This window comes from Heptranchias perlo, chromosome 36 (assembly GCF_035084215.1).
Source record: "Heptranchias perlo isolate sHepPer1 chromosome 36, sHepPer1.hap1, whole genome shotgun sequence".
Taxonomy (NCBI): domain Eukaryota; kingdom Metazoa; phylum Chordata; class Chondrichthyes; order Hexanchiformes; family Hexanchidae; genus Heptranchias; species Heptranchias perlo.
The window spans coordinates 2,453,462-2,468,336 of record NC_090360.1 but is presented as its reverse complement, the minus strand read 5'-3'; the positions used below and the strand labels follow the sequence as shown (position 1 = coordinate 2,468,336).

The 14,875-nt window shown below is 44.9% G+C and overlaps 1 protein-coding gene across 2 annotated transcripts in view; it reads left to right on the top strand.

Annotated features, from left to right (window-relative positions):
- The window catches only part of LOC137303999 (protein transport protein Sec24C-like), a 69,115-nt gene extending 65,610 nt beyond the window's left edge, over positions 1-3,505 (top strand). For both annotated transcript variants that reach the window (XM_067972389.1, XM_067972388.1), the window contains 2 exons: positions 451-540; positions 2,178-3,505. In XM_067972389.1, the coding sequence (XP_067828490.1) occupies positions 451-540; positions 2,178-2,318 (231 nt within the window). In that variant the 3' untranslated portion in view covers positions 2,319-3,505. The remainder of the gene's footprint in view (positions 1-450; positions 541-2,177) is intronic.
- Positions 3,506-14,875: the final 11,370 nt, after the last annotated feature.

Genomic DNA, 14,875 nt, shown 5'->3' with positions numbered 1-14,875 from the left:
CTCTGGAGTGAAGTGGAGTTACATCGGAACCTGACTCTGGATTTACAGTAAACCTTCAGCATTGATGCCCAGGGAAACAGCTTTGCACTGACACTACATCTGGTGTGTAAATGTCAGCCTTAGAATAGGTTCCTCAACAGAATAGCAGAATCTAACCAAGTTAAGTCCCAGCATTCTGTTGTTGAACTTATTCTCTGCTTTCCAATGTTTACAATTATTCAGAAGTTAAGTCTGTGAGCAGCAGAAGCTCTCTCAAATTCACTTTTTTTTAAAGTTGAATTTAAAAGTAGATGTTTAAACCAGTAAAACTTGTGGCAAATTAACATGGTTACACGAATATCCCAGTGATTGCACATGACTTTCAGTAACGTCAGTGCTGAGTTTCCGTAACTGCACTTTGTTCCTTGTGCAGCTTCCAGCTGTCTGACCTGGCTTTCATTTCAATTTCAGGCCGCTCTTCCACTACTGGATAATCCTTACTCCAAAAAATTACGGTCCATGGTTGATATGATTCGTGCTCAGAGACCCAGGTTTATGAAGGTAAAGGTTTAAAGTCCAATATTTTATAGTTCCTGTTGCCTTGTTAACCCATTGGTTACTGCAGTGAGGTGTTATTTCAGATTGTCCTGTGTTCATTATGGTTTGGATGGTTAGGAGGGATCAAAAAACAGTGAATGAATTCAAGGGTTGCGGTGACACAAACTCTGTCTAGACTTTCATGGTTTGTACCAATCAAGTTCTGAACTGCAAGGTGGTAGAAGTGCATAGAAACATAAAAAATAGGAGCAGGAGTCGGCCATTTGGCCCTTCGAGCCTGCTCCACCAGTCACTATGATCATGGCTGATCCTCTATCTCAATACTGTATTCCCGTGCTCTCCCCATGCCCCTTAATGCCTTTTGTGTCTAGAAATCTATCTAGCTCCTTCTTAAATATATTCAGTGACTTGGCCTCCACAGCCTCCTGTGGTAGAGAATTCCACAGGTTCACCACCCTCTGAGTAAAGAAATTTCTCCTCATCTCAGTCCTAATTGCCCTACCCCGTATCCTGAGACTGTGACCCCTTGTTCTGGGTCCCCCAGCCAGGGGGAAACGTCCTCCCTGCATCCTGTCTGTCTAGCCCTGTCAGAATTTTATGTGTTTCAATGAGATCCCCTCTCATTCTTCTAAACTCGAGTGAATACAGGCCGAGTCGACCCAATCTCTCCTCATATGACAGTCCTGCCATCCCAGCAATCAGTCTGGTGAACCTTCGCTGCACTCCCTCTATGGCAAGTATATCCTTTCATGGGTAAGACTGCTTTGCAGTCAGTCCTTCGTAAAATGTTTGTCTTGGGGATATCTGCCTTCCACTTCTCTCCAATGTTGGTCCGTCCCAGTGGATCCTGCACATCAGCTCCTGGGCAGGCAGCCCAGTGCCTTGTTTGGCCGTCAGGAGATGTGATGGTGACTCAGACACGACCGTCTGTCTCTGCTTGGCACAGTTCACATCAGAAACCAAACAGAATGAGCAATCAGACCCAAGGCTTACTCACCTCATATAACTGTGTCCTTGCTCCATTGTGCAGCATCACCATGATACCCTGCAATCCTAAAAGAAAGAATCTCCAAAGAAAAAATGGTGATGTGATGTATTTAACACTGTGCACTTGCAAACCCAGTCTCCCGTTACACAGGCTGTTAGGTTTTCTGGGCATAGAGAAAACCTTAGCTGTTGTGTAACATCACTAACACCTATGCAATAGCAAACCTCTTAACAACTAAAATGAGTAAATTCTATATCATCCAAATGCCATAAGGATGTCAGAAATGAAGGCTGACAGTGCAGCATTCCCTCAATACTGCACTGTCAGATGTGACATTAAACCAAGACCCGTCTATCCTCTCAGGAGGATGTAAAAGATCCCATGACACTATTCAAAGAAGAGCAGAGAACCTCTCCCAGTGTCCTGGCCAACATTTATCCCTCAACCAACATCACCAAAACAGATTAACTGGTTGTCTATCTGATGCGCTGTTTGTGGGATCTTGCTACGCACAAATTGTCTGCTATGTTTACCCACAAACAGTGACTACTGTTCAAAATTAATCCATTAGTTTTAATGTGCCGAGGACATGATTAAGTACCAAATAAATGCAAATTCTTTCTTTCTAACTGTTAACTTCTTATCCTTGCAGCTCTTGATAGTGAAGCAGGAAGACAAGATGGAGTTGCTCTTCAAGCACTTTCTCATGGAGGATAAGAATCTAAACGGTGGAGCTTCATACGTGGACTTCCTGTGCCACATGCACAAAGAGATCCGACAGCTACTCAGCTAAACTGGGTGGGGGGGGGGGGGGGTGGGAGGGAGAGAGAGGCGAGTGCTGAGCTGTTTACACTGAAGGAGCTGCTTCTCAGCTGTTGTGGGCCTAACACTCTTAAGGTGTAAACAAGGGTCCTGTCTGTCAGCAGCTGCCACAGGTGCAACCTGGGTATGTGGCTAACTTGTTAATACTGATGTAATGTAAGGAATTAATAGTACAGTATAATGTATATGATTTAGAATCTTATATGAGAGCTATCTTTTCAACACTGGTATTGCTGTGTTCCTTGTGTATAAGGAGATAAGAGGAATGCACTGTGTGGTTGGATGTATGAAAGGGAAAGCTCCAAATACACAAGCTTTCAAGTCAAAATAAATTGAACAAAATCCAGTTTGTGGCTTTGCTAACATGGTTCGACTTTCTGGAAATTATTTTTATACACATCTAAAGTAATCATTTCATGTTGTACAACAGCCTTTTTTTCCTGTTCTGTCTGTTAATTAGGTCTTTAAATGTGAATAGGTTTGTGAATGAAAATAAGTTATCTATTCACTTTACTTGTGTGAATGCTTAAAATTTCTGTTGATTAAATTCCCTGATCTATTAAATTCCCTGCTCTACTTTACTCCCTTGCAGATTCTTGGTGAACATTCAAGACTTACAGGAAGGGCTTTGGGGGGAGGGGGGGTGGGTGGGGAGGTTTTTTAAACATTTGCAAAATGTGTCAGTATTTTTGTGTTTCAGATTTTATTAACTAATCGGAGAAGGGAGCATGTAGCAGAGGCATTCTCAAACTGCCCTGTTCAAAGTCACTGATGACCATTAAATCTGTGTCGTACCATAATTTAGAGTCCCAAGCATTATCCAACTAAACACATTATTAAGAAGGAATGACGTAATTTAATCCTTCCTTGTATATCAGCCTCGTGTTCTGATTGTAAGCTTTGTGACGGGACCCTTAAGGAAGGAATACATTACTGCTATTGTATCCATTACAGGTGAGATGAACTGTGGTAATCCAGGATCATTATCCGCATTTCCTTTCCATCGCCTTTTTTTTTCTGGATAAACTTTGTATTTTCCAGTTCCTATTGGACTGGATTTCCATGCTGATTTTTGCAGCCTGCTGTAAAAAAAACAATGTGCTGTTGTGAACGGGACATTAATTTTTGATGCAATAAATACATTTCTTTCCAAATGTCTCATCAGATCTGCCCTCCGGTTTATATTTCAGCATTAGCATAGCGGTGCATCTGGAATGGAGAGGTTCACTTGTATCTGGCAGTGTTGGTGATTACATTCTTGACTGGAACAGATGTTTGTAAATGGTCTAATGTATAGCTCTGGTTAGAGTCGTGGCAGATCTCTGAGCATAATCAGGGATGCGGGTAGATCCATTTCTAAATCCTTCGTGATCCATGATTTTGCAATGATGAACACATCCTGTTTTGCTCCATTGCGATGCTGATAAAGGCCGTCATAAATTTGAGCGGGGTACACCTTTTCTGAAATTTAAACCATGAACATGGTACTTGATGATTTATCCCCTGCTTTATATTCTGATGAGTTTCCTGTTCAGTTTGAAAATATGATAAAACAACGTTGTCCAAACTGCCACTTTCCTAAGCCGGTGTCGATCGCCTTTCACCTTGAGTGGTGGGGGTGGGGGTTTGTACTTTTCAATTCCCACCCACCTCCAGATTTCCAGCTTTGTCTTTGGTTAGAGGGGTGAGAGATGAGATGAGGCAACTTCCTAAAAAAAAAAGCAAGAAGAAAAGTCACGTTGCCTTTGTGCCTCTTGGGTAACCTATTACACACTGGCAGGTGCCTGGTCTCTGTTCAGTCCAGAAGAGTGCAGGGAAGAGGTTTAAATGTTTATACAATGTCGTTTGTCAGAATATTGTAATCTTTCTCCTGCATTTGGTGTTCTAGGGTTTCATGTGACTGAGTCCAGTAACTCGGTCACTATTCTAATTGTAAATCTGAACAGTTTGTGTGATGTATATCAAACAGCTCAGTAAGGTGGATGTTCGTGCTTGCGATTGCCCATACATTACATCCAATCTTAGATGCTTTATCAGATAATGATCAGTGGAGGATGGATTCTCCCATCTACGTGTGATTCCCAGCAGCAAATTACAGAACCCAGCTACCCATCCCCGTGGGTCAGGAATGCTGTTTGGGAGTGAGTGCAAAAAGAACCTACAAAAGTTAAGGATCAAAAGCAACTGACTGCTTAGTTCTTTAGATTAAGTCAGCACTCTAGATGTGTTGCTGTTGGTTGAGAACCGTTTAATGCGGCTGCTAGTCGCTGGCCCCCGCGTCCCCTCACCATGACATTAAAAAACTTGAGTCTGCAACGACTTCCTGCCAACAAAGCCTTACTTCCTGTTATCATGTCTTTGTCAACTTTTTACCATTATAAATTCCTGTGCCCACATTTATAGTGGGATTTTCCTATGTAAACTTGTATTTGCTGAATTGATAGCAGAAATAAGTTAATAATTGTGCACAATGAGTGTAACTGGTTACGGTGAACCCACCCGTACAATAACTAGAAAATGCATTTTCAAGTCAAGATTTTAAAATAGATGTGAAACAAAATAGGAATGGTGGTTTTATCACGTGGCAGAGGCAGAAACAGACAGGAGACGTGGACATGGAACTTGCTCCAAATCCAAGCTAAGTTACAAGCCGGGTGATGGCCCCGAGTCGGTGTTGTGAGTCTGTCGATCAGAGGGCGGCCAGGCCAGAGCACGCTGAGCCAATGCACCGATTGGCAACTTCTCACTTAATGTACCTTTACCCTGAGGGTCCTTCCCTGTGGTGTGCGCTGAAGGCATTTTACTTCCATCAGCGGCATGGCCTGAATTTCAACAGGCAAGGGATCTCTCTGAGCTGCCAGCGTCCTGTGGGGACCTGTTGAAAGTCTGGAGCCAGCGGGGCCTCAGTCCCAATCGGGCAGACGGTGGTACTGACTGAGCAGCTCTGCCAGTTGCACGCGGCTTTCCCCGAGGGCGTCGGGGGGGGCGGGGGGGGGCGCAGAGGCGATCCTGTGATGCGCTGATCACCCGATGTGCTGGATAGTGGGCACGCCAGCTGCATGTCCCACAGTGCCAGTCACTGCCTGGATTGCTGGAGACTGGTACACCCTCCCCCCAATGCACTCCGCAAACTGGCACCTGACTTCAGTGCTTCGAGCTGGCTCAAAGGCATGGGGCATTGCATCTAATCCTACCCAAGTAATGACAATCACTCAGACCTGAGATCCAGACACACTCTCTTTGGGCACCTCCTGCTTATAATTTGAGGCGCCTCAGAAATTGCCTCATGTGCTGCGTGGTGGGATTTCCTGCGTTACTGTTTCTGCAAACCCTCGAATTACTCCCTTAGGATACGTGCTGGTGAAATGTTCTTCTATCTGGCATGGGTGGGAATCCCTAGTGAAAGGCTCCGTGCTCCAGGGTCCTTTCTGGCACCAGTGGGGACCTGGTGTGGAGAGTGTAGCATGCCATGATGGCCTACTCTTGCCAGTATGAAACCACTTTCTCTACTGATTACCATTGCCCAAGGTTAAAACCCCTTTATATGAATGTCTCCTTGCATCTTACATCTGGTGTTAATCTTTGTGTAGACCCATTGCCCTTTTCAAAAGAGTAAAGTATTAAATTGTCCGCAGCAGCAATGCAATAACAGCTGACCACTGGGCAGCTCATAACTTAGTGAATGTCAGATAGCAGATTAATAATTTTTTCTGCTCTGTGGATTTAATATTCAGGTTATTTATTGGAGCATGGGATTCAGGGGAAAACTCTCTAATGGCTGGAGTTATACCTAGCACAAAGGAAGATGGTAGTGGTTGTTGGAGGCCAATCATTTTCCCAGGACATTGCTGCAGGAGTTCCTCAGGGCAGTGTCCCAGGCCTCACCATCTTCAGCTGCTTCATCAATGACCTTCCCTCCATCATAAGGTCAGAAATGGGGATGTTCACTGATGATTGCAGTGTTCAGTTCCATTCGTTCGGTTCCATTCGCAACCTCTCAAATAATGAAGCAGTCCGAGCCCACATGCAGCAAGACCTGGACAACATCCAGGCTTCAGCTGATAAGTGGCAAGTAACATTCGTGCCAGGCAATGACAATCTCCAACAAGAGATGATCACCTCCCCTTGACATTCAATGGCATCCCCCACTATCAACATCCTGGGAGTCACCATTGACCAGAAAGTTAACTGGACCAGCCATATAAATACTGTGGCTACAAGAGCAGGTCAGAGGCTGGGTATTCTGTGGCAAGTGACTCACCACCTGACTCCCCAAAGCCTTTCCACCATCTACAAGGCACAAGTCAGGAGTGTGATGGAATCCTCTCCACTTGCCTGGATGAGTGCAGCAACAACAACACTCAAGAAGCTCTACACCATCCAGGACAAAGCAGCCCGCTTGATTGGCACCCCATCCACCACCCTAAACATTCACTCCCTTTTACCACTGGCGCACCGTGGCTGCAGTGTGCACCATCCACAGGATGCACTGCAGCAACTCGCCAAGGCTTCTTCGACAGCACCTCCCAAACCCGCGACCTCTACCACCTAGAAGGACAAGAGCAGCAGGCACTTGGGAACACCACCACCTGCACGTTCCCCTCCAAGTCTCTCGCCTTCCCGACTTGGAAATATATCGCCGTTCCTTCATTGTCGCTGGGTCACAATCCTGGAACTCCCTCCCTCACAGCACTGTGGGAGAACCTTCACCACACAGACTGCAGAGGTTCAAGAAGGCGGCTCACCACCACCTTCTCAAGGGCAATTAGGGATGGGCAATAAATGCCGGCCTCGCCAGCGACGCCCACATCCCATGAACGAATTTTTAAAAATGAACCCGCTGATAAAATAGAAGAATTGCAATTGAGAATTCCAGTCTGTTTTTTTTTAAATGTAACCTTTAATTCTGTCTTCCTGTTTCTCTTGAAGGCATTGGCTTGTATTTGTTCCATAGGCACTGCAATCTGTCCTGGACCTTGACCTCTGCATTTGTGTCTCATTTTCACCCCTCCCTTTTCCCGATTACATTAATGTGCCTGTACACCTTTTTTTCAAGTTTTGAATATGGGTCTGTACCCAAAATAATTAACTCGTCTGTACTCCCCACAGATGCTGACTGACATGTGCTTTGTCCAATACTTTGTCTCAAATTTCCAGTATCTGCAGTATTTTTGATTTTAAATGACTTCCAGATAGATTTTATTTGAGGAAATGGTGGCCAATCCATAGTAACTGGTTTTAAAATGTTAGCTTACAGCTTAACACAACTTCTGATCCGACCCACCTGAGCATCCATTTCTGTCTGATTGTGCCTCTGTAAAGCCCCTTGGGTTGTTTTTTCTAAATTGAAGGCACTTTGTGAAGACTGGTAGTTGGATATTTCCTGTCCATTTTGGTAAGAGTTCTAGTGGCTGGTAAGAGAAGTGGGAACTGACAGCTCAGCTCCCCTGAATGCACCACCTAGTGTCACATGGTGCCACACAAAACAAGGAGGTCTGATCTGATATCAGCAGACCCCCCTCCCTCTGGCAGTTCAGTTTCTCTGCAGTCGGGGAAGTGAGGGGGCAGGAGGAGGTGTGTTCTGGAATGTTGAGGGCAGGACCTTGCTAATAACTACTTATGAGGCTCATGTCAGATGACAGGCCTTTTATTCTCGGGATGCTGGCATTTATTGCCCATGCCCAGTTGTCCCAAAGTTTGATACCAAAGTGCGTGTCTTGCTGAGCCACTTTAGAGGGCAGTTAAGAGTTGATGTGGGACTGGAGTCACATTGACCAGCAGGAAGGCAGGTTTCCTTCCTTCAAGAGCATCAATGAACCAGTTGAGTTTTTACGACAACCAACAACTTCATCGTCACTTTTATTATCACCAATTTTATATTTCCAAATTTTTTTAAAAACTGAATTTAAATTCTGAGACTGCCATGATGGGATTTGCACTTACGTTCTCTGGATTATTATAGTCCAGGCCTCTGGGTGATGAGGCCAGTAACATAATTGCTACACTACCATACCCACTTTGGTGAGGCATTGAAGGGGTGCTGGCCCCAGTGAAACACTGATAGCAGGAACCTCCCAAACCCACGACCTCTACCACCTAGAAGGACAAGAGCAGCAGGCACGTGGGAACAACACCACCTACACGTTCCCCTCCAAGTCACACACCATCCCGACTTGGAAATATATTGCCGTTCCTTCATCGTCGCTGGGTCAAAATCCTGGAACTCCCTTCCTAACAGCACTGTGGAAGAACAGTCACCACACGGACTGCAGTGGTTCAAGAAGGTGGCTCATCACCACCTTCTCAAGGGGCAATTAGGGATGGGCAATAAATGCCAGCCTCACCAGCGACGCCCACATCCCATGAACGAAAGAAAAAGAATCAGTACTTTTCCGAGGGGAGGGGAGAGTGGAAGTGATCACGGTGCTTTTTTCTCGGCAGTGTTATCCCTGCACAGGGAGTTCCTGATGCTGAGACTGCAGGTGAAGAAGCCACGGTGAGCACAAATTATTTAACTTTAGTGCAGGAGCGCCTTGAAATTATATTTCTAAGTACAGAGTGTGATCCTCCTCGACCACTGGATTGCAGTCTCACTGAGCTCGACACCATGGGGCTTCTGAGAATGATGGCCAAAACCAGGGCTGGGCTGGATTCTCACAGGACAAAAGGAGTGCGATATTTCAGCATTATAGAACCATTCATGGGGGAAATCTCCCAGTTTTCCTGTATGACTAGCCTGCCCCTCACCAAAACCTGCCAAAGATGGACTAGCTGTTGTGGGGAGGGGGAGGGATTGTAGTTTTTCGCTGCCTGTGATATTCAAAATGGAGAATGCACTGACTCGTGGGACCTTTTGTAACTTTGCAATCATGGGGTACCAAACACCCTGAAGGAGGCGAGAGGTGGAGTTTTGAGTCCACTACAGGCTCCTGCAGTGTGCCTTAACCCTGAATTCAGATCAGCAACTTGAAACGGACCATGTGATTCCTCTATTCCCCATTCCACTCTCTGCAGCTTCCCTTTCCCAATAGCTTAGTCAGGTGGTTTGTGCTGTGGGCACAGATACCACTGGGTTCGGACAGTTGACGTTTGAGAAGTTATTCATGCTGCATTCCATCAGTATAGACAGAATTCTAAGATTCTATTAATGTGCACCGACCTGCTATATCTCCATTGCCCACATGAGGGCAGTTGTGAGCAGCACAGACCATAGCAGCAGCTGATCGCAATGAGCTAACAAACTGGGTCCTCCTTGTGCACAAGTTGTTAAATTCCAGGAAAGGATTCCATTGTAAATTAGAAGCAACTTAACAACTCAGATTTACACTAAGTTTAACTATCACCTGCACTTAAAAGTAAATACAGATGGAGTTAATTTGGCACATCTGGCTCAACCTGATGGTGTGAGCCTCGGCTCAGTGGTCGCTCTGAGTCAGAAGGTTGTGGGTCCAGGGGAGTTCTGAGGGAGTGCTGCACTGTCGGAGGTGCCGTCTTTTGGATGAGACGTTAAACCGAGGCCCCGTCTGCATGTGTGTGTAAACATATAATGGATGGGTTGGAGTGGGAGCTGATTTAATCTGTATGCTCTGATCCAGCTGCTCCCTGCAGACTGGCTGGAACCCCTGATATCGAATCCCTGATATCCAATCCCATGGGAGACAACCTTGTTTTTAAAGCAATTTGAAATTTCTCCTGAATGTCAAGGCAACAAATTAATTTCCCCAGCATTAATTCTCAACACCGGTTCTTGCAACACCATTGCTGCTTTTAACATGGCTGTGTTTAGGTCCCAGGAATAAGAGGTAACACATTCAGAGGTAGCTCACACATGCACAGCTGTCTACTGGACATGCACTGTAACCAGCCCCACAGGTGCTTGTCGATGAATGTGTGGTTTGACCCATTCACCAGTTCCCAACACTTTGATTTGTAAGACAGGACCCGATGGAAATCAATGGCTAATTGAACAATCCACTTGATGCTTATTAATCTACAAGTTAGATATTTTTATGTTTTAAATGAAAATGTTTATTGATGTATATATTATAAATTATAACAGGGATTGGATCTGCAATTTAAAAAGCTGTGTTGCTTTACTAGTTGCTTAAACGTGCAAAACATGTTGAGTACACAACTGGTGTGAATGTGATTTACAGATAAGACATGTTATAATGCAAACAGGTGAGAGCTCTGGGCACATGCTTAAATGCACAGGTTCACTCCCCAAACAGCAAATTTTGAATGTTTACAGAGCACAGATGGTTTCCTAAACCATTTCTCAAACTTTTTTCCGTTTATTAAGTGCTGGGAAGACTTTTTAAACCTGGATTGATACGGCATTAATCCCGTGCTTCCTGAGTCAGATAGGAACCTGGTTACAGGTGGTGAGTTCAGGGCGAGAACACCAAGTTGGAATTTGACTGGACTCTGACCAACAGAAGCTGTTGTCTGAATTCATGTTCAGTCATACTCAAATGAGCAGATTTTATTCACTGCAGTTAATCATTGCTTTTATCACATTCCATGAATTTTATTGCATAATTATTCACACTCCAGCTATTATTAATCACACTGAAATTTTATTAGTTTCAATTGACATTTTAAATCACATCACAGTGAATTATTTATCTACATTTTATAATTAGTGAGGGTGTCTCTGTTTCAGCTCAGTGATTCTGGGATATATGGAGGTTCAGAGGCACAATTTAAGTACTGATGGGGTTCGATGAAAAGGGGAGGGAGGAAGCTCGTGTGGAGCATAAACACCAGCATAGACCAGTTGGGCCGATTGGCCTGTTTCTGTGCTGTAAATTCTATGTAAAAGCAGGAGCCTGGGACTGAGTGGAGCACAGTTTATTGGTCAGTGCCACACGTACACTGGGGCATTTGTAGGTTTCAGCCAGAGACCCCGGGGGAGGGGAGATACAACACGTGATGCTGTAGTTAACCAATTGGGGAGAGGGGGGTGGGACGATCGATATCAGCTGTTGAAATTGCATCCAGTGATACTTTAAATTTTTTTAGCAGCCTGAGTGCCTTGCATCACCAAAACCGCGGTCAATCCCATCAAATCTGTGTGGCGACCATGAGGTCCTACAACACTTGCCTCAAAGAGCAGAGCCACACTGACTCACGGCCTTGGAACAGCACAGGCTCTTTTGAAACCAGGCTGATTTTATTGGCAAACTACGTCTGAAATGCTGATGCCCATATAACACAGATGGTTGGCAAGTATTTTTTTGATGTGGAGATGCCGGTGATGGACTGGGGTGGACAAATGTAAGGAATCTTATAACACCAGGTTATAGTCCAACAATTTTATTTTAAAATCACAAGCTTTCGGAGATTATCTCCTTCGTCAGGTGAGTGAGTGAAAGGTTCTCAAATCGCATATCTTATATTAGGCTGGGACACCATCACACCAATCAAAGGTGTCGTTGGTGTTCAGACAGGTTAGGCACGGAAAACAGTAGGTCCCAGTATGCTGAATACACAAATTTGCACCCCAATACGCCAACATTTTCATGCACAAGTTCGAGCAGGACTTCTTCACTGCACAGGACCTCCAACCAACGCTATACACCAGATACATCGACGACATTTTCTTCCTAAGGACCCACGGCAAGGAATCACTGAAGAGACTACACGATAACATCAACAAGTTCCATCCCACCATCAAACTCACCATGGACTACTCCTCAGAATCGGTTTCTTTCTTGGACACACAAATCTCCATCAAAGACGGGCACCTCAGCACCTCACTCCACCGCAAGCCCACGGACAACCTCACGATGCTCCACTTTTCCAGCTTCCACCCTAACCACGTCAAAGAGGCCATCCCCTATGGACAGGCCCTGCGAATACACAGGATCTGCTCAGACGAGGAGGAACGCGATGGACACCTACAGACGCTGAAAGACGCCCTCGTAAGAATGGGATATGACGCTCGATTTGTCGATCGACAGTTCCGACGGGCCACAGCGAAGAATCGCATAGACCTCCTCGGAAGACAAACACGGGACACAACCAACAGAGTACCCTTCATCGTCCAGTACTTCCCCAGGAGCGGAGAAACTACGCCATGTTCTCCGCAGCCTTCAACATGTCATCGATGACGACGAACACCTCGCTAAGGCCATCCCCACGCCTCCACGACTCGCCTTTAAACAGCCACCTAACCTCAAACAGACCATCGTTCGCAGCAAGTTACCCAGCTTTCAGGAGAACAGCGTCCACGACACCACACAACCCTGCCACTGCAACCTCTGAAAGACATGCCAGATCATCGACACGGATACCACCATCACACGAGAGGACACCATCCACCAGGTACATGGTTCATACTCCTGTGACTCGGCCAACATTGTCTGCCTCATACGTTGCAGGAAAGGATGCCCCAGAGCATGGTACATTGGTGAGACCGTGCAGACACTGCGACAACGGATGAACGGACACCGCGCAACAATCGCCAGACAGGAGGGTTCCCTTCCAGTCGGGGAATACTTTAGCAGTCAAGGACATTCAGCCACCGATCTTCGGGTAAGCGTTCTCCAAGGCGGCCTTCGAGACACATGACAATGCAAAATCATCGAGCAGAAATTGATAGCCAAGTTCCGCACACATGAGGACGGCCTCAACCGGGATCTTGGGTTCATATCTCGCAACACGTAACCCCACCAGCAAGGGGAAAAAAAAGTTATCTGTTTTTAGTATTCTCTCTCTCTCTCTGCCTTTCGGGTCTCTTTCTCTCTGTCTGTGTGATTTGACACAATGTGTATTCAGCATACTGGGACCTACTGTTTTCCGTGGCTAACCTGTCTGAACACCAACGACACTTTTGATTGGTGTGATGGTGTCCCAGCCTAATATAAGATATGCGATTTGAGAACCTTTCACTCACTCACCTGACGAAGGAGATAATCTCCGAAAGCTTGTGATTTTAAAATAAAATTGTAGGACTATAACCTGGTGTTGTAAGATTCCTTACAAGTATTTTTTTCTCATAGAACTTGATTTGAGTCGTGAGAAAATATTTCACAAGGATCAACCAACATCATAAAACAGATTGTCTGGTCATTAACACATTGCTATTTGTGGGATCTTGCTGTGTATAAACTGGCTGGCGCATTTCCTCCAATGTGGAACTCACTACCGCAAGAAGTAGTTGAGGCAAATTCCATAGATGTATTTGAGGGGAAGCTAGAAAACACATGACAGAAAAAGGAATAGAAGAATATGTAGATAGGGTGAGATAAGATACGGTGGAGCATAAACACCAGCATAGACCTGTTGGGCCGAATGGCCTGTTTCTGTGCTGCAAAATTCAATGTAATTCCATGTAATCTGATTGTTGTTTGTGGAACCTTGCTGGGCGCAAATTAACTGCTGTGTTTCCCTTCATTAAAAGTGACTACACTTTGGCTTTGAAGCTCTTTGGGTCATCCTGAGATAACGGAATGTGCTGTTATAAACACAAGTTTGTACTTTTTAAAAGATATGGGTGTCTAGATGGTTCAAATTACTTTATCAGCCCACAGCAAAACAGAAACAAGCCTGACTGAGATGAACTAGAGTTAAAGGTAGGTCCACTTGATATGAGGTTTACAACTGGGCTCACAGCTTCCTCGTGGTTCTTGAAAAGAAGAATCGACATGACAGAGTATTTTGTGTGTCTCTTGTAACAGCTTAAACCAAGCATTCAAAAGAGTCAGTCCGAAACAGGATTTCTGCCTCTCTGCATATGTAAATCTAAACAATCCAACCAATTTTCACATAACTGCATCCAAGTTGCGTTGTTACTGGATTCTAGACTATAAGCGCATCCTGATAAATAATCACAGTGGCTGGATCGCTGAAGAACTAAAAATTCCTCTTTTCAATTTGAGAACACGTTGAATGTCGATCTGTCAAATGCTTTCACACAGTTGTTAACTTGTTTAATTTAAATGTTATAATTTCTGGACTAAGGAATGCCGCAAGAATGTGTGACTGGTTCGTCCACTGATAACTGCAAAGACCTTAATGTTTGTTTTCGGGAGCTGGTTGAAACCCCCCGTGGCTCGATCAGCACTGAATCCCAGTTCTAAACAGCTCAACGCTCTCCTATTCCCTCAATCTGAGATCCAGAGCTTCCCGACCCACTTGGCAAACTTTGTAAGAAGGTGGAAGCAAATGGGAGATCAGCCAGGCATTAAAGTCATGCTTCTTCAAATTGGGGTCCATGGGGATTGGTGAAGAGATTCAAGGAGTCCTTCAGGTGATCAGAATTCTGTATTCTATATTTCTATTGTATTTATGGATTTACAAGCACATTATTCCTGTTGTGTACTGACAAACATTTTTTTGCAATGATAGAACTGTTTTCCTTTGGGTAGTTGAGGCTGGTCTTCAGAACTAAATACAGAGGGTCCCTGGGAATCTGTTGATATTTGTGGGAGTCCCACACACACAAGTTTGAAAACCTCTGGTCTAAGTCTGTAATCAGGACCCACCTGAACCATTTTCGCCCGTCTGAAATTGATTCCAGTA